Source organism: Cibotium barometz, chromosome 27 (genome assembly GCF_041138505.1).
Source record: "Cibotium barometz isolate CiBa-2024 chromosome 27, ASM4113850v1, whole genome shotgun sequence".
NCBI classification, from domain to species: Eukaryota; Viridiplantae; Streptophyta; class Polypodiopsida; order Cyatheales; family Cibotiaceae; genus Cibotium; species Cibotium barometz.
In genome coordinates, this window is record NC_141072.1 from 16,754,800 (window position 1) to 16,774,564 (window position 19,765).

Below are 19,765 nucleotides of genomic sequence, written 5' to 3' on the forward strand. Positions count from 1 at the left end.
AGAGAGTGATGAAACTTTGCCCTAACAGTACATAAAGAATCTGCAACCCATTGAGCACGAGGATGTTTCTCATGCTCTTTCTGTAAGATAGCCAGTCTACGCCTAATAGCTCTTTTTGAATCCAAGGCCTATTGCCTTAGAAAGGGCACATGTGTGATAAAAGTCGCTAATATCACAGAGAGGCCAAGCTTTGCGAGGCTTGCGAGAAATCATGAGACCTCCAAATATCAAGCATGCGACATGATAGCTCTGCATCTGAGAAAAAATGATCAGGGATGCATACATGGGGTGCTGATCCATGGCGACTTGGATCTCTAATGCATAAAACCATTGGGCAATGATTTGACATAGAGGTGCGTGCAACGATAAAAGTAGGCCCCCCTTTGTCAAGCACCCAATCATTCACATAAAATCGGTCTAACTGTAACTCGCGGCGGGTGCTCGGGGGACTAGGGCCTTTTACACACTTGTTGATACCATCAATGCATGTTAAAACACTTAAACATGGCCACAACCTTAACACATATCCATCATCACTTTGCATAAAACATAAAGCTGGACAAAACATCCACAAATGCTGAAAATGGAGCTTGCACGTGTGACACCGCATAGAGGCCGGAATGGGCCGACCCCCCCCTTGGAGTATTTTATTACCCAAGGAGAATAATATCATGTACAAGCTTTGAGGGCCTTACTCTCCCCACGGGAGATGCCGGATTATCCCTATACAAATGCCATAACACAGCCCAACACAAGGCTACCAAGCCGGAACATAGGCTGTAGAAATGCCGAGCCAACAATATAATCCATATACCCCAGGCCCGCCTTCTTGCAGATGTGGGCAAGATCCTGGACGTTCAGCTACTAGGCCGCGGACACTACCAAATTGAGTTCGAGATAGCCCAGAGCGTGGCCCAGGTCCTAGCCATGAGTCCCCTTGACATCAGGGGCGCTTGGGCCTTCTTCAGACATTGGCAACATTCGACCCAGCAGCGGCGGCCGAGCAAGGAGAGCGCCTATTCCATGTCACAGTTTGCTTTCCTGGACTTCGCCGCGAGTACCTTCCGCTCCTTTCCAGGATAGGATCATTGGTGGGCTCGGTGCTTGAGACTGGCCCCACAACAGCTTCAGTGGTGGCTAGAGTAGCTGGCCTTCCTTCGGTCAGAGTTTTGGTTCCTGACATCTCCTCCCTTCCGAAGGTCATGCAGTTACCTAGGATGGGGGGGGGATGGATCGATCAGAGAGTGGAGTTTTCGGGGCTCCCGAACCAGTGTTTTATATGCAGGCAGGTCGGCCACCTGCCCTCGCAGGAAACCCCGACCTTCACCGTAGCAGTAAACCTCCGATGGCCCGTCCACAGATGCGGCTCGGCAGGCAGCCTCTGGGACACCTGCTCAGCCCATAGAGACCTCTGATTGGCAGCCTGGACAGGGGCGCCGTAGAGGGAGACAGCCACAGCAGCATGCCCAGAGACCGACGCAGGAGTAGACACAGCCTCAACATCATTGGGTTCCAGTGAGGAACAGCTTTGCTCCCCTCCAGGAGGAGACCCCAGCGCAGACTGAGGATCAGGAGATGCCAGCGCCCCCCCCCTTCACCTCGCCCCCCCCCTTCACCTCCACCTCCACCTCCACCCCCCCTCCCGCCTCGCTTCCACCCTCGCCTCCTTTCGTTCCCGCTCCCGCATTTTCAGCGTCTCCTTCCCCACCCCCTTCTCCCCCCCCTCCTCCCCCTCTGCTTGTCTCAGCTCCCCGGGAGGCACTGGCAGTGCCCTGGCGCTCACCTGCAGTCCGGCGGGCATTGAGCACCGACCTTGCTCGTGTACCGCAGAGGAGACCTACCATGCCGATTCGTGCTTCACGGACATCCTCTATCCGCAGTCGGCTGAGTAGTCTCGACACTAGACTACTTTACATGCCTATTTGGAGCAGAGGGCCCCCATGAGCCAGCACCTATCAGAGTTCATGTGGTGATGCTTCCGGCCCGAGGGGAGGAGGCACTTGATTCAGCGGTGGCCTTCTCCTTCCCTCTTTGCGGCACTCGCGATCGGGAGTGGACTCTGGATCTAACTCTTAGTATTTTGCAGACACAGGTAGTTGAGTTATCTCACCATGTGAGCAACTTGGAGATTACAGACATGGTAGGCCGACTTTGGGAGTTGGCACATTTCTTTGATACCGGGAGTGCGGATGCCTCCGGGAATCGACACTTGGTGGTTCGCATTGTGGCAGACCTAGCACGAGACCCTGGCTATGTATGCATACATGAGGATTCTTTCTCCGAGCGGGAGGCAGTCGCTATGGGACACAGCCACTGGCGCCTGGTCCGAGACTCTTGTAGCACACCGGGTGGGCAGATTCGTAGTCGCTCGGATGGGGATTACTCTCCATCCAAGCCGCTTGCGAAGGCCCGTCGTATGGCTGAGACAGCCTCCACCTCAGCAGGCCATCCATGAGGATCATCTCAGGGCCTTGGTGGTGCACACTATGTACGTTATCGTGGTTGCTTGAGGCAGGAGCTTTAGAGATGCCTGGTTGGGGGCAGTATTGATACTCTGATGATGCAGGAGCACCATTTGAGTGAGAGCAGGATTCGGAGATATGGTTCGGTGATGCTTGGTAGATGGGACACTTTTTGGTCTACGAGTTTTGGCCCCTTGGGTGGGCAGGGAGGAGTATGTATGGTCATTGCGGATGCATGGCGGCAGGCCATTGTGGATCGCGGGGTCACTGTGCTGCCTGGTGCACGATGAGCACATTGGTGTGCTCAATGTCTATGCGCCCAATCATGCTAGTGCCAGAGCAGAGTTTTGGACCCTTGTTACGGATGCATTGCCCGAGGCCGCACATTGGTGTGTTGGGGGAGACTTCAATATGCTTGAGGACCCGGCCAATAGGGTGGGAGGCAGTCATGTTACAGTGCACGGCACGGAGCTTGCAGCTTGGGAGCGATTTTGTATGACACTGCGGATCACTGATGCATGGCAGTATGAGGCTTTCTCCCGTTCTCAGGATAGTCTTAGTTTTTCTCGGTCGGATCACCGGCAGGGAGGGACTAATCTATCACGGATTGATCGCTTCTATGTGGGCGACAGGTTCGGGGAGCGTGGTGGCCCCGTTGGCATTCTCGTTGGCACCTCTTTCTCAGACCATGCGCCAGTTATTTTGACTCTTGAGGAGAGGACACGGGAGACCAGCTTGCAGTTGAGGATCCCAGAGAGGATACTTACAGACCCCAGTCTTTTTGAGGACATTGAGAGGATATGGCAGGATAGCCAGAGCTCTGACCTGGATGCAGTAGGCCAGTGTGCCCAGGGGCTCATCGAGCTCAGCTCTTTTTTGCACGCTACAGCCTTGACACGACTGGGAGAGACACGAGTCCGGGAGCGTTGCTTGAGACGTAGCCTTGCTTCGCTCCAGCACCTTCAGGAGAAGCAGCCTACATGTGAGTGGGTGGTGTCCCAGCTGAGCCAGGCACGCCAGGAGGTTAGAGAGGCAGAGGAGCAGAGACACGAGTTTTACTATCATCGCCAGGCCTCTCAGTGGACTTAGCTTGGTGATAGAGTGATTGAGGGGTTTTTTGAGATCACCGGACCCCGCCATGCTCGAGCAAGAGTACGCAAGCTCAGGAGGCAGGACGGATCGTTAGCCACTGAGCCCGAGGAGATTAGAGCTATTGCCAGTGAGTTCTATAGAGACCTGCTTTCAGCGGAGCCAGCCACGGAGGCACGTGATGCTTGCAGACAGACTGTGTGGGCCCATGTGCAGAGGAGGGTCACAGATCGTATGCGCACAGCTTTGGGTGAGCCCCTTTCAGAGGATGAGCTTGGTGAGGCTTTGAGGGCCCTCCCGCGTCATAGTTGCCCTGGGGAGGATGGATTGACGCCTGCCTTTTTTATGCGCTATTGGGACCTTTTGGGGCTAGGCCTCCGCAGGGGTTTTCAGCATGTTTTGGACACTAGGGTGATGCCACAGAGTTTTTCAGAGGGCTTGATCTTTCTTATCCCCAAGGGGGAGGGAGTGTCAGATGATATTCGGCAGTGGAGGCCTATTACGATCCTCAATACTGTTTGCAAGGTCCTAGCCAAGGCCTTGAGTTTGAGGATCCAGCCCTTCCTTGGGGATTTGATTCATGCTACCCAGACAGGATTTGTCAAGGAGCGCAGTATCCTTGACAACATTTTCACCTTCTGGGAGGCGACGGCCCGAGCTAGATTTCTCGACGAGGACTTGGTCGTTATGCTTCTCGATTTTGAGAAGGCATACGATAGAGTCGACTGGGTTTTTCTGGAGGGCACTATGCTTCGCCTGGGTTTTGAGCCAGACTGGATTCGAGGGGTGGCGGCTCTATATTCCATAGCTCGTAGCCAGGTGTTGATGGCAGGAGGACGAGGGCTGAGTTTTGAGCTGACGAGATCAGTCTGTCAGGGATGCCCTCTCGCTCTGTTCCTTTTTCTTTTCTTTGCAGAGGCTATGAGCATGTATCTGACAGCAGAGGAGGTTGGTTTGAGAGGACTCCAGCTTCCAGTCCGGGGTGAGGACTTGCTTGATTCTGAGTTTGCTGATGACACGGGATTGTTTTTGCATGGCCAGGAGGCCAATCTACAGAGTGCAGAGCAATCTCTACAGGTTTTTGGTGTGGCTTCGGGAGCATTGATCAATTGGCGCAAGACAGTGGCTTTTTGGATCAGTAGTGCCTCCGCTCCGGCATGGAGCCCAGACCCGGGTTTTAGATGGATTCCTCCTGGCACAGCAGTGCGGTATCTGGGATGCCAGATTGGACTTGATTTGTCACCTGAGCAGGAGATCGCCCCGCTTCTTCTGAGCATTCGGAAGAAGCTTTTATATTGGAGTACAGCTCGGCTTTCCTTGGCTGGGAGGGTGGTGGTGACAAATTAGGTGCTTTTAGCGACTATGTGGTATATCACGTCTTGTTGGATTTTCTCGAGCTCTTGCATCAGCTAGGTACAGAGGCTGATCAAGAACTTTCTTTGGTCTTGGCGGGATGGTCAGCCGGCCCGGGCTAAGGTTGCTTGGGCAGTTATTACTCTTCCGCTGGCCCAGGGGGGCTTGGGCATTATAGATCCAGTTGATCAGAGTAGAGCCTTGTTGGGGAAGCTTATTGTTCGGGGGTTGCTTCTAGGCTCTGAGCCTTGGAAGGAGCTTCTTTTTCAGCGGCTGCAGGCTAGAGCTCCCCCAGCAGGGGGCACTTGGGCACCAGAGATACGGTGGATCTTCACAGAGATGAGGAGGACAGGCCTCAGTAGAGGATGGGAGGACAGATTTGCCTTGAGTATCCTGCGAGCTTGGGAGTTGCTGAGACCGGGGCTTAGGTAAAATTGATTTATATGGTTTTTTCTCAGAGACCTCCCACTTGTGAGGAGGAGCGGGCCAGACTGCTGCTCATCTGGAGCCCCGCGGTACACACAGACCAGGGTCATATGCTGGGTTCTCGGCCTCGTCTAGCCTGGGGACCATTGGCGGCAGGCCCAGCATGCAGTTTTGGAGATTGGCAGGCCTTTTGCAGTCTCCCGGAGGAGATCCAGGCGGAGAGGCTGAGTCACTTCAGAGGGGGGGCTGATTATGAGGGATGACATTCAGGAGGCTCTCACTGAGGAGTGGTTCACGCCTTTTGAGCCAGCGGCCCCACGGTGGATGGGAGCCTTTACACAGTTGGAGATCTTGATTGCTGTCAGAGCTTGCACTGAGGATGGTAGATGCCTCTACTATGAGATACAGGATGAGGGCAGACTTCAGAGAGTGGAGGCGGAGTCGCCTTTGGTTGCAGAGTGCATCTTTCAGAGGATACGGGTAGTGGCCGCCGCTTCTCGGAAGTGGCATATTGATCCAGACCCTGCAGATGTGGACTCTGATTGGTGCATATGGGCATACGCTGCGCGTCCCTTGGCTCCGCTCCAGTGGGACCCCGGTGAGTATGAGTGGCATGATCCTTATGCGTCCCCCGAGGCCACAGAGATCACCTTTTTCCAGTACACTGTTTGGTTGAGGAGGCATATTTTGACTACGAGGAGGACGGTCTCTCCAGCTACATCGGAGCATTGGCGGCTACAGGGACTCTCACAGGAGTTCCTGGAGGATTTTTGGACCAGCAGGCTCTGGGCTAGCAGACAGGCACGCAGGATCTCGGCTTTCCAGTGGCTGGTTGCCACAGGGGCTCTGCAGTTGGCACCTGGCTTGTCTACGGTGGCCTTCCACCGGCCTGTGTCCGATGCGGCCACCCATTGGAGACATAGCGACATTGCCTATGGGACTGTCCACAGGCACAACAGATTTGGCTGAGGATTCTGCGCATTTTGGCCCCCCTATCTCCAGAGGGAATGTATACGTGGGGAGCCGCTGCTTGGTCGACTTCGTCAGGGCTAGCTCTGGGATACGAGACGGAGCAGGCCAGCCAGGCCATCAGATTCATTGGGGGCCAGCCTCGACTTGTTCCTTCACCGGATTTCTCGACAGCCGGCTGGACACAGGAGAGGGATTTACGATGGGAGCTCCTCAGCAGCCTCACCGTATGGTTCACGTGGAGAGCCCGTTGTTTCAGGGCCTTTGAGGGGAGACTGGAGCCACCAGCAGAGACTGTTTAGGCTATCTGGCAGGAGTTGATTCAGACCCTGCGAGGCCAGTATGACCGCATCTGGGGCGACTGGGATCGAGCGATCTTGCGACGCCAGGCCTTCCACACCACTTGGTGCAGTGGTCCTTTCTATACTCTACACGTGGGTACCTCCCGCTGGCACTACAGGCCACCTGTTTGGATTTTCCCTCCTCCTATTGTATGATATAGCCTCTCAGTTATTTGTACTTTTCAGCACCTAGGGAGAGTCTCCCTAGCTGCCTTGATTGGATCTCTGCTCTGCCTTCTTATGAGCAGGAGAGGGTTTGTAGCCCATTGGGCTTTTTTCTCTTTATAACTAATGAAAGGATCTTTTCATGGAAAAAAAAAAAACTAGTTGCAAGTTGGGGAGCTTGCTTTGCTAGTTGGCTCTGTAAATTAAGCACAAGGGAATACAAGAATCCACAAAAGGATAATGCGGGAGGTTGAGGAGCGGGTGATGGTTGTCCAGATGGTAGAGGAGGCTTCACATAGCTCATATAATATGATATGGCTGTGAGTAATGAGAATAGGCAGAGTAAAGATTAGGGTCAATACCAGAACTTGCCGTAGGAACCGGCTGTCCCAAATACTGAGATGGTACTTGAGGCATCGAAGTCATGTGTACTTGAGGGCCTAGAGGTGCCCTTGTGGACCGCATGGTAGTATTGCTCATGAGGTCATAACTGGATGACGCCATCGTGGGCTGGCCACCAAAAGCATCCACATGCACCCCTGAAGTTTCTTGTTGTTCCACCATGAAATAGAGGGGATCCTCTGCCAAACTTGCTGAGCCTTCAGGCAATCCCAAAGACAATGACGCTCAAACTCTTGGATGGCCACATCTCGGACATAATGTTGGTCTACCCCCAATGGCCAGCCACGTGCCATGGGGGGTAGACCAACATTATGTCCGAGATGCCACATGAAAAGGGTTATCTTCCGCGGCTGAAAACTATCACACAACCGCTTCCAAAAATCTACCAAGCTCCTATGTGTTAGTTGCCACATGAAAAGGGTTATCTTCTGTGACCGAAAACTATCCCACAACCGCTTCCAAAACTCTGAGAGAGTGTGCGGCTGGAGGCCTTGGGATCGCCAATGTCATGCTACTGTTGGACTGCCCTCTACTTCTGAAAACTGAATCCTGTGACCTAGCCGTGCAGTGTAAGCAAAAAAGGGGGTGCTCGGCATCTCCTCATTGTCCTCTGGATCCTGCCATGCCCACTCTCCCAGGTCCCACTAGAGACCCATCAGAGGCTGGCCCTCCCAAATCCATAATCGCCAGTCTCTGTCTGGCCAACTTGGCCGGTGGAGGGTCAATGTGCCACTCATGTGCATGAAAACCAATCACCCTCACCCTTTGTAAGGTGCATCCCCTGAAGTCCTCTAAGGGAGTCTCTGCTCTCTCCAGTTTGCCATGAAGCTTGATAGAAAAGGTGAGTAAGGTGGAGCTGTCATCTGCCACATGAACTGCTAGGAGTATATCATGCCTGGTGAACACTCCCAACCATTGTGGGGGAGGAGGGTCCGGTATTGGGGCCAGCCCGCCTTGAGGATGGCAGAGTTGATGTCGAGGCTAAGTCTATCCCTGCCCTGGATCCTAGTAAGGCTCCTCTCTTGGGCCTTAGGGGGTAGTTGTCTGAATGTCAGCCAATCTTGAAGTGAGCTAGCAGGCCCATGCTCAAAGCTCCCCATGATACGTGCGGGTGAGCATGTGACCACTAGGTAGGCGGACCAAGGGGTTCCAAACGAGAGGTTGGTAGAGGCTACTGGAGTGACTGTTGAAGGACCAGCCTCAGGTGATCCCAGGCACGCAAAAGAGTGGCTAACGAATCTGTCCTCAAATGCTGGGCTGTAGCCGCATGCCCACATCACTGTCAAAATCCATCTTGTGCTCTGAGGCCAAGGGCCTCCCAAGGTCGGGGTGTGGCGGAGATCCTAGCCAGGAGGAAGTCCTTCCAAGGCTCACCACCCGGAAGAAGACCTCTTAACAATCAACTTGCCCAATAAGGCTTGGCTCTGAATTGAGGGGTCGATGATGCCCATGCCCCCTTTGCATCGCAGCTGAATGATCACTCTCCAGGCCACCTTGGCCCTCGCTGGTCTCCTGTCTCACTACTTGCCCACAAAAAGTTTTGAATCAAATGTTGAACTTGACCACTACATGCTCGGAAGAAAGACCAACATGCCCAGAAGAAAGACCAACATGCCTGGAAGAAAGACTAACATGAGGTAATGTACCACATGGTGGCGAGAAGAACTTGGTTTGCCACCACAACGTGGCCAGCTAGGGAAAGCCTGGCCGAACTCTAGTATAACAACCTCTTTCGAATGCTAAGAAGAAGGGGGGCGAGCTGTTTAGGGGAGATGTCAATGCCAATCGACATCCAAGATGGGGAACTGGAGTGCCCCTCGGGACCCATTGAAGAGCCTCGACTGGACTCCAAGTCGGGGTAGGCGATGAGCCAACCCAAAATCCACACGACTTGTGCTAGTTGATCTCTGCCGCCGCAGATGCACGACAAAAAATCTCAATGGCCTCGGCGAATCTTTTGAGGTTCCCCTTGGCCCTTGATAGATATGCTGCTGTGGTGAACTCATAATCAAGAAGCTCGTACTGCACTTGGATGGGGAGACGCAGTCCCTGGAGTCCAGTCTCCTGCGCAAAGAGAAAACTGCTCATGTCCTCAGCGAACATGAAGAGATATAAGGTGCTAGAGGGCACCCCTGTTGGACTTAGCATGAAAGAGAAAATCTGTCACCTCTAGCAGGCTATGAGAAGCCATTCATAGTCCCGATACACCTCAGATCCACTCCTCCAGGAAACCCATCCTACTCATTGTCTCCTCCAAAAAGCCCCAATCTACTTTATCATAAGCTTTCTCGAAGTTGAGGAGGAGCACAATCGGATCTTGTTGCGTTGTCGCATCCTTGCCGACGCGGTCGGCTCTTACAAGGTGAAGTTGTGTCGAGAATGATCCATCCTGACGAAACCGGTCTGCGTACTATGAATCAAGTCGGGAGAAAAGGCTGCAATCTCCGGCTGATGGCGTTGGCCAGAATTTCGTAGGCAGCCCCTAGGAGGGTGATGGGTCTCCACTACTGAATCTCCAATTTGACACCACCCTTCTTGGGAATCAAGTGGATCAAACCCTCCGACAACTCTCTGGCATGCTCCTGTCCAATTTGACACCACCCTTCTTGGGAATCAAGTGGATCAAACCCTCCGACAACCTCTCCAGCATGATCCTGTAACCATTATCTCGTTAAAGGCAGCCCTTAGGATGCCTTCCATGAGATCCTAGTGCCATAGAAATAAAGAGGCTTGAAGACCGTTCTCTCTCAGGCATTTTCCCCTAGGTAATGCCGTCATAGCCTCTGCCAACTCCTCATATGTGAAGGGGGTCAGGAGGAAAGTCCAAGAGTGTGAGGGACCACCTCTCTCATGTGTCACCATACCCGCTTACGTGCATCCAGCACTTGTGAGGAAATGGGGTACCGGTGAGAAGAGTGTTCATGGAATTTGTGGCGATGGTTCTTACATGTGGTGGTCTATAACAATGAATCCATCCGGGCCTTGCAACCTACGGATATCCTCTCTATGTTTGTGTGGGCATGCAATCTCAAAGAAATCTCCACTGACCTTGTCTTCTGCCTGTGTCCAAAAAGAGGCTCTGGCATGGTATCTGTACTCCACCTGCCACTCCTCTATGGATCTGAGCTCCGTACCAGCTGACTCTCAATCCGTGGGCTATCTGGTGCACTCTCCTGAAGCTGCTGTAGAGAGGCAAGACCACTGTGAATACTCCTCTCCTGCTGTCGGCAGCCAGCTAATCTACTTTGTGCTGCCCCTTGTAAAAGACTGCGAATCTCACCAAGGGCTCCTGCGGCTGCCCTTGAGTGAAAATCCATCCTCTCTCAAATCCCCTCTATCCTACTGCAGATCTCTGGGTCTTGAATGAGGCTATCTAGAATCCGGGTAGTCACTTGTCTGTCATGTCTCCAAGGATCATCCACCAAGGGTCGTCTAGGGAGAGAATAACCGGAGCATGGTTGGAAAAAGAGTGCCAGCCAAAATACCAATCATGCTGCCATGCCCACAAGCCCACTAGTCTGGATAAGTTAGGACCGGTATTCCTCCCGTCAGATCTGGAGAAACACAGACTCTTGGGACTACGTCCAAACTTTGGAAGATGCCAAGGGTTCTGTCCCCTGAGAGCCAAGATCAACTCCTCCCATGCTGAGTACTCTGTACCTGCTATAGTAGCCATGCCACCTCCGAGTTTGTCATCGGTCGACTCTAGCATGTTAAAGTCTCCACCCTTACACCATAAATCTGCTTGCGGGAGGGACTGACGGACTCTACTCCAGAAGGTGGCTCTACCTGCTATCGCGTTCGGTGCGTAGACATTCAGGAAGCCTACACAGTCCTCCCCAAGGGAGATTATTTTGGCGTGCAGTGGCTATGTGAATATTTGGTGGCAGTTGCTGACATTGCTGCCTCTTTGTTACCCTAGGATTCTTATCTCTGGTGTTATAGTAGCAGTTGTTAGTGGTGTGGTTGGTCTTGTTGCAGCTGGCGCACAGTTGAGTAGAAGGGAGCTCACACCTCTCCTTAGTGTGACCCTGATTTTTGCACCTTGTACCCTAGATATTCGGTCTCAGTCCGGATCCGTTCTTCCTTGCGTGTCCTTTGGCAAGCTTGGCTAGGGCGGCCTTGAGCTGCCTTTCTTCTTCTGGGGCTTCTGCTCTTCTTCGGTATCCGAATCTCAACCGGAGTCTGAGTCGCAGGTGTCTTATTTACCTTTCTTAGAGAAAGAAAGCCATGGAACGAAGGCAATTGGTAGCGATCTTTCTATATACAAAATTTCCATTTGGGTTATTGAACAAATTTCTAATAATTCAGACCTTTGTAACACGCCCTCCTTTTCTTGCGACAGTCCTTCCCTCTCAATGCGGAGGTATCCATCCAATGCATTCTTTTTGATGCAGTAGGAATTGAATCTACCAAACACCATGCAAAATCTTACTGAGTATTCGATTTGTGATCGCGCAACACTCAAACCTGTGACTGTGTCTTCATCAGTGAACTGAAAATGCCTTAAACCTTGGGGACTCAATCGGTGAACCTCAGGATTCATTCTTGCCCAAACCAAGACATTCCAATAACCATTTTTTCTGGTTCGGTTCAGTTGTTAATTTCACTTGTTGACACAAGGCGAGTGTTTCGGCTCTATTTCTACTTACTAAATCCTTGAACGGTAAACCAATGCGGAAAATTAAAAAACTTTGATTGATTCTTATTCGTAGTTGAGTTGCAGGGATAGATTCATTTCCTCCTCGAAGAATTGATGCTGAAGACTCTTCTCTCTCTTTTCCTTTCTCAATTTCTTCTTCTTCTTTTTAGGTTCTTTCTTGCTCTTCCTCAAGATCCTCTCTGCTCTCATTGCTCCTGCTACTACTTGCCCAAATGTGAGAGTTTCCAGGTTACATGTGCCATAGCTCTCTGGAGCACTGTCTGCAATCCTCCCATCAACCATTGGCTCAGAGTAGTTGTTGCTATTGGCTTGTCAGCTTGGTCCAGTGTCTTTAAGAGCGCTTTGAATTCAGCAACATAGCCTTATGTGGGTCTTTTCTCATGGGTGAGTCTTTGCAGCTTCACCAACACTTATGTGGTTGTCTTGTCCTTTCGAAATCTCTTTAGGAAAGCACTCTTATGCTCATCAAATGTCTGGAAGTGATCCAGACCATACTGTGCATACCAGCTGGTCGCTTTACCACCGAGTGTTGTTGTGAAGAACTCTATTTTCTGGGCTATTGGAGCTTATGTGGCAAAAAATGCGGTTTCGAATGAGAAGATGTGCGCATCCGGATCTTCATCACTCTTTCCCTTGAATTTTGGGTATTCCAGTGCCATTCCTGCTGGTTGAAGTTGTCTGGCTTCCCTTTGGTCTTCATGCTCATTTGCAGCTGCAGCTCACCGCCATTTCTGTTTTGGTCATGGCTGCCTGTGTCGGTGATGCATCAATCTGGATGAGTGTCCATCATTTTCCATGTGGCTTCCATGTGCACACCTTCTAGAACTCACTTGTCGTGGCCACAACTCCTATCATGACCTAGTGATCACCCTCGTCCCTCGACATGGTTAGACCACTGTCTTTCTGCTCCAGCTGTTGTCCACCGTTGCTTTGTCCTTCTTTAATTTCTTGAATTCCTTGGTCTTGATCCTCGCTTGATCTTGAAGTTCAGCTTCCCTCACAGCTCCTTGCTACTGCTGTTGCTGGTCTCTTCTGCGGCTCACCACCATTTCTGTTTGGTCTTGGCTGCATGCATTGGTAACGCATCGATTTAGACGAGTGTCTATCATTTTCCATGTGGCTTCCATGTGCACAGCTTCTTGAACTCACTTGTTGTGGCCACAGATCCTATCATGACCTAGTGATCACACTCTTTCCTCGACATAGTTAGATCACGCTCCTCAGCTCTGCCTTTCTATTGTAGGTTTCTTCTAACCTCCCGACACTTCTAAATGCCCAGCAATCAGTTTCTAGCATTCAGCTTCCCTACAAGTTATGTCTTCTTAGCTAGCCGGTCTCCCTTGAGTATTCATTCCCTAGTAGGATCGCCAAAAGTGTCATTGTCTGGTCAAGAATCAACACTTCAGTGGTTCCGAATTGCACTGTGTATGTGTGTAGAGGGGGGGGGGTGTGCACGTGTGTCAGTGCTTTCACTCGTGTGGAGACTCTTCTGCGAGAGCCATGCATGATCCCTTTTGGAAGAAGGCTGTAGAGTTCTGGCAAAATCTGGAAGGTTTCGCTCTTTTCTGGCTGATAGACTCGTGCCAACTAGTGAAGAGCGCTGATGGATGGTGCCCTTTCAGATGCACTGGACCATCAACGTCCATTCAGCATTGTGTTTAAGGATGCGTGAAGGCCCAAAGAGAATGGCACAAGATCATATTTCTCTTGTTTCATATGAAAAGACAAACATACTTGAGTATGGGTCGCAATTGTGTGGCTCACTGATTCAGGATCCATTATGTTCTATGATGGCAATCTGACAGACTCTGCAAAGATTCTTAATTCTCCCTTCAAAGCATATCATTTGGCAATAGACTGCTTAGAAGATCATTGGGAGCTTGATAGCTTGGAAAAATTGGTCATCTTGATGTACAAAGGCTATAGAGGGCACTCACAACATAGTTGAAACGGAAACGGAAATTTTAGGGGGCTTGAAACAGGGAAATGCCGCATCAGCAAGGGAGATGTAAAATAAGGAGGAGGAAGTAGAAGAAAAGGGAGAGGAAAAACACATTGAAATGTAGAAAATCAGGAGAGTATATGATTGAGATTGGGGGAAAGGACATCGGTGAGGAGAAGTAATAAGAACCTGGATTGAAGGGGAAACACCCGTGTTACGTGGGAAAGGTTCCCCTCTCCATTTCCCCCTGTTTCCTCAACTGGGAAACGTTTAGAAAACACGTTTCACGCATCAAGCAAAGGGGAAAAGACGTTCCCTACATGAAGGGGTGCTATTTCAGCGGTTTCTCGTAACTATGACTCACAGACATATCATGCACATACTGTTTCCTCCATCTAGCCTGATATAGCCAACACCTTCTCCTCTATAGCCCACACCTCCTCTTCTATGTGGAATGGGATCCAGGGCAAGTTCAGGTCAGGAGAGTGGAATGCTCTTATGAGTTTCTAAAGTAACAGCCCCTTTCCTCTCTCTTTCTCTCTGTCTACTACTAGGATCATCTGGTGCATTCCTGACTGGCTCCACAGAGTGACTATGTTTGGAGGAGCCTTTCTTGTTCCTTGGTTGATTCCTAACTTCTGTATGTTTTTTTACACTTAAGAGACGTCTCCTTTTTTGAAAACAAAAACTTCTTCCAATGTGGTCCCTGCCTTTTCTGGTTGTTTGAGAAAAGTTCTCCGAACATAAGAGATAAGTGGTAGGCTTTATTAGTTACATTTGAATTGCTGAGATTGATGGATCTTATGTTTGTTTTCAGTTGTTCTCAATGCCACCCTGAATGGTACATTGAACCAGATAGTAGTCGGATTCGAACAGCTTTCCAATCACCAATGCTTCTCTCTGTTGGAATCCCAATTGAAGAACAACCCCAAAAGTATTGGGGTGACTGTTAACTTGTCACCGGAACAGGTTACTAATGTAAGCCGCCAAAATACATGATATTGTGCACCATACATACTTGATATAGATTTTTTTGAACATATGAATATATAATATATAAATATGTGTGTGTGTGTGTGTGTGTGTATTACCAAGAAACAATATACATGGGGAGGATGAATCATCCAGAGAAGAAAGCTAAAAATAGTAGAAAAAGTCTTCAAATTGTGGGATGTCAATAGCCTCCAGCTCTGTCGATAGTCATTCAGGGGACTGGCAAAGATTCGATTTTAAAAAAAAGTGTTTGTGTGTGTGTGTTTGTGTATGTATGTATGTATATATGTATATATATATATATATATATATACATATATATATGTATACATACATATATATATGTATACATACATACATATATATATATCTATGTATGTATACATATATATATATCTATGTATGTATACACACACACACATTTTTTTTTTGGTGAAACGAAGAAATTATATTATGAAACGTCCATTTTACATCAGGGCAGTGCTCGAGAAAAGAGCCTATGCCCTATCCATCAGAAACAGTAAAAGAAAAGCTGAATACAAGAAACATCCAAATCTTCCTCATGTAAGGCATCATATAAGGACTGCCGCAATGAGGCTCGGAAGAACTCATAAGGGTGCTGAAGGGGTGAATTCAGATATGCATGATTTCGCTGTAGCCAGAGGGTCCATAAGGCCCAGTATCTGATCCAATGGAAGAAAAGAGAATACTGTGACAAAGAAGCTGATAATCTGCCAAACATCCAGAAAAACCTGTAGAACCTGTGTGCAGGAAATCTGAGAGATTAAAAATAGGAGATCTTGTCCAAAAGGTCTCTGGAATATGAACAAAACCACAATAAATGCGGAATACTCTCAGTAGTATGATGACATCTTGGACAAAGAGGAGAGGCAATCCTTCTTTGAGCCAATTTCACTCCCACTGGAAAAATACCAACAATGCATCTCCAAAGAAAGAGTCTCTGCTTCAATGGCATTTTCAACTTCCATATCAATGTCAATTTTCCTTTCCACCAAGCTAAAGACTTATTCAGATGTCAAAGAGAATTAGCATGATGGGCAATCCATGGAGGAGGTAATATCAATCGATAAGCCTGTATGGAAGTCAATAGATGCAAGGGCTGAGAGGATAATCTTGGACTTGAAGACTGAAGATGCCAATCTTGAAGCCTGTCTCTTACATCCAATGTTGGAATCGGAATGAAAGGGTGTAAGAGATCTGCAATAGCTTTCCATATAGGTCTATGATGCATCCCAAGATTGTATTGTTGGCATGCTGCCGGAAAAGAGAGAATATGCCCTTGAGTATCTACCACGTCGTCAATGAACCGGATGCCCAACTTCATAAGATTGTAAGCTCTGATTGGTTGTTGTACAGCAAGGGGAGAGTAAAAAACAGCACTCCAATGTAGGCTTTCCATTCGAAGCGAGGAAGCTATAGAAGCAGGATGGGGAGACCATTTGATGCGAGAGAGCACTTTCTTCCAATCCTGAATCAAGGAAGTAGAAAATGGACAACCAGGGATTTTACCTTGAAATTTGCCAAGTACTACTTCCGATGGATCAACTTGCCAATGTCCATAAGCATTTGTGCGCATCTGACCACAGAAAATTGCCAACATGATAGACCAAGGCTGCTCTTGTTGAAAAAAGGTTTTGAGCATAGTGATCTTTCTTGCCAACACATGAAATTTGATGTTTATAATATTCAAACCACCATGCATTCTTGGTGAGCAAAGCAGGTCCATTTTGAGCAACCTTAAAGCTTTTTTATGAAGCTTAGTTTTCCAAAAAATCTCCATGGCTTGAGACATAAAAGAAGAAAGATCTCGAGATGACCAATGTAATAGAGGAAGGTAGAACTGGACATAAGCTAGAACAATGGACTGAACAATTCGAAGCCGTACGTGCAATGGCCAAGTGGAGATCTTCCAATATTCTAATTTGTCCTGAATTTTGTTTAATACCCAAGATATTTGTTGCTTATTTCTGATTTTCCAGCCAATGGGATAACCCAGGTCCCAAATGTCTTACTATGTTTTCCGGATAAATAATCTGGCCGGGCCACAGGATAGCATGCCAGTCACAATGCTTGAGAGGTAAGAGTTTTGATTTCTGAAAATTAATTTTTAGACCAGCTGCCAACCCGAAATCTGAAAGAGTATCCATCAATAGGCGAAGCTCCAGAGGACTATTCTTTGGCATGAAGAATGAATCATCTGCATAAGCGTGTGCAATGAAAGGCCGCGAACCAGAAATCTGAAGCCCCTCTAACTGTCTAGTATCAACCAGATGATCCATATAAAGAAGCAAAGGATGTGAAGCAATAGCATAGAACAAAGCACTGAGAGGGCATCCCTGTCGAACTGATCGTTCCAGAGTCCAAGACTCAGACAAATGATTCCCTATAAAGCATTGAGCAGTGGAATCTGAGTAAAGCCAATATATGACATTAACTAGCTTTGGCCCAAAACCAAGTTTAGACATGATTTGAGAGACATAATCCCACTGTACCGTATCAAATGCCTTTGCCACATCCACCTGCATGACCAAGACATCTTGAGCAAAATATTTTGCATATTCCATTGCGATGAGAGTATTGGAGATATTATCATGTATATGCCTTCTTGGAACAAAACCATATTGCCTGGGATGAAGTCCATCATGAAGGATATCCTTTATCCGATGTACCAACATTTTAGCAATAAGTTTATATATAACAGGCATCAAAGTGATAGGCCTCCAGTCATCCATTGTCTCACATAGAGGTTTTTTGGGCACAAGCTTAACCAGACCATGCTTCCAAGCTGAGGGAAGATGTTGATGCTGCCAGGCTACATTAATGAGCTTCAAGATTGGACCCTTCAATTCAGCCCAGAAGGCTACAAAAAATTCAACCGTCAAACCATCCCAGCCAGGGGATTTATGTTTACCCAAATGCTTGAGGGCTTCATCCAATTCAATATCTGAAAAGGACATTTCCAGCATTGAAGCTTTTTGCAAAGAAACAATAGGAGAAACAAGCTCAATAAATCTGCTCCGAGCCAATGCAACCTGAGGTGTAGAAAAAGATGGTTGAGAAAAAAGAAGCTGAAAATGATCCAGACATTGTTTTTCTAGTTGAGATAAAGTCTGGGTCCAAAGACCATCGGGTTTCCTGACTCTCATGATAGATTGACTTTGTCTATATGCATGTAAATTTCGAAAGAAAGATTTCGAGGAACAACCCTTATCTAGCATAGGTTTAACTCTAGCCCTTGTCTGCCATTTGGAAAGCTTGCGTTTATCATTAGCATCAATTATGGAAGAAGCACAAGACAATGAATTCTGCTCAGAAGCAGAAAGAGACCTTTGATGGCTAATCTGTACCAAGGACTGCTTGTATGATTTTGGCCACTGGATATGCTGTCTGGTTTCTGCCATGTACCATCTTCCATATTCCTTAATGACATTTTGAATACGATGTACAAAAGAGTTCCAAGCAAAAACCAGATCCTCCTGAGCATGGGATAACAATGGCCTGCAAGCCAATCTGATCATTTGCTGGAATTTTTCATGAGAAAGATATAATTGATTGACCTGCAAATGTCTGACTAAAGAGAGCTGCATATCATCCAGAGGCATACCAAATGAAAGGTTGAGCCAAAGTGGAGTGTGATCAGATAGTTGTTGAGAATAATCAGTCCACATTTGACATGTATAATCATCATATTGCTGAGCATGAATAAGATACCATCTATCAAGCCTGGCCCAATATTCTGTAAAAGCATTATGATGATATGTTAATCCCAAAACTGAAGGGTGAGTTGCTGTCCATAAATCTGCAGTATGAAGTGATGAAGTCATATGTTCCCATTGTTGCTGGATTTCAGAGGGCAGCATATGGGATTTATGTGTGGTATTGTCCTTCCAGTGAGGAGAATTATTGAAGTCACCACAAAGTAGAGCATTTGAGGACCAAGGATATTGCTTTATGGAGTCCCACATTTGAGCTCTAGAAGCTGAAATTTGAGAGGCATACAAGGAGCCTATTTAAAAAATCTCTCCATTGATCATACATTGGATAATCATCCATCGGCCACAAAGATCATTATATGCTATGCAGGGCTGTAGATCATGTCTGGCTAAAATGCACAGCCCAGAGAATTGTTCAGATCCTGCATAAAATATATCATATCCTGAAAAGAACCCATGCTGGCCAGCAAAAGAATGCTGATTATGCTCTTGCAGACACACAACATCTGGATGAGTTTTATTTATATAATGCCATAGGAGCCTCCATTTATGCTGGTTGTAGAGGCCCTGTATGTTATAAGAAATACATTTAAGAGAAGCACGCATGAAAATATGTACAAGAGATGAGCAGTCCTCAAAGAGAAAGGGAGGCATCAGGCCTCTGCCATTGCCACAGGGTCTTGCTGACCCTCATAATCCAATTCCCTGACTAGATCATCTTCTTCACAAAGTGGAATACCCTTCTTGACTGCATTGACCCATGCCTTTGAGATGGGGCTGTCCGAAGAGGTAGAAGGTTGACCAGGAGATGGAGCAGAAGCATCCCAATTACGAGATTGGAGAGGTCTTTGTTTGAGAGGCACCATCTTCTTTGCATTCTGCCAACCCTCGTGAGAAGATGAATTATTTTCCACTTGCTTGCTTTTTCCTTTATCCTTGTTTTGAGCTGAATTGGCTTGGCTCCCTGTATGAATTGAAGGCTTTGCTCCTTTAGCTTCAGTCTTTTCCACATATGTCTTCTGACCTCCTTTATTAGATGGCGGAGGAATGGCAGCTGGAGGAGGCGGATGAAGGATAGAGGGACACTCAGAAGCTAGGTGCCCCATTTCAAAGTGAAATATTTCTTTCCCAAATTAACACCCTCAATCTCAACTGCAATAGCAGAGGGGGTTGGTCTATCAGTATCCCATAAGATGCAAAAACGATTTTTATTACCTGTGGGACGA

At 48.2% G+C, this 19,765-nt stretch overlaps 1 protein-coding gene across 5 annotated transcripts in view; it reads left to right on the plus strand.

Moving 5' to 3' along the window:
- Nucleotides 1–19,765, plus strand: part of LOC147623106 (uncharacterized) — a 203,787-nt gene that overhangs the window by 20,697 nt on the left and 163,325 nt on the right. For all 5 annotated transcript variants that reach the window (XR_015269330.1, XM_086821168.1, XM_086821167.1 and 2 more), the window contains one exon: nucleotides 14,630–14,790. Coding sequence is in view for 4 of the 5 variants with exons in the window: in XM_086821168.1 (XP_086677294.1) it covers nucleotides 14,630–14,790 (161 nt within the window). In the remaining variant the exon portion in view is untranslated. The remainder of the gene's footprint in view (nucleotides 1–14,629; nucleotides 14,791–19,765) is intronic.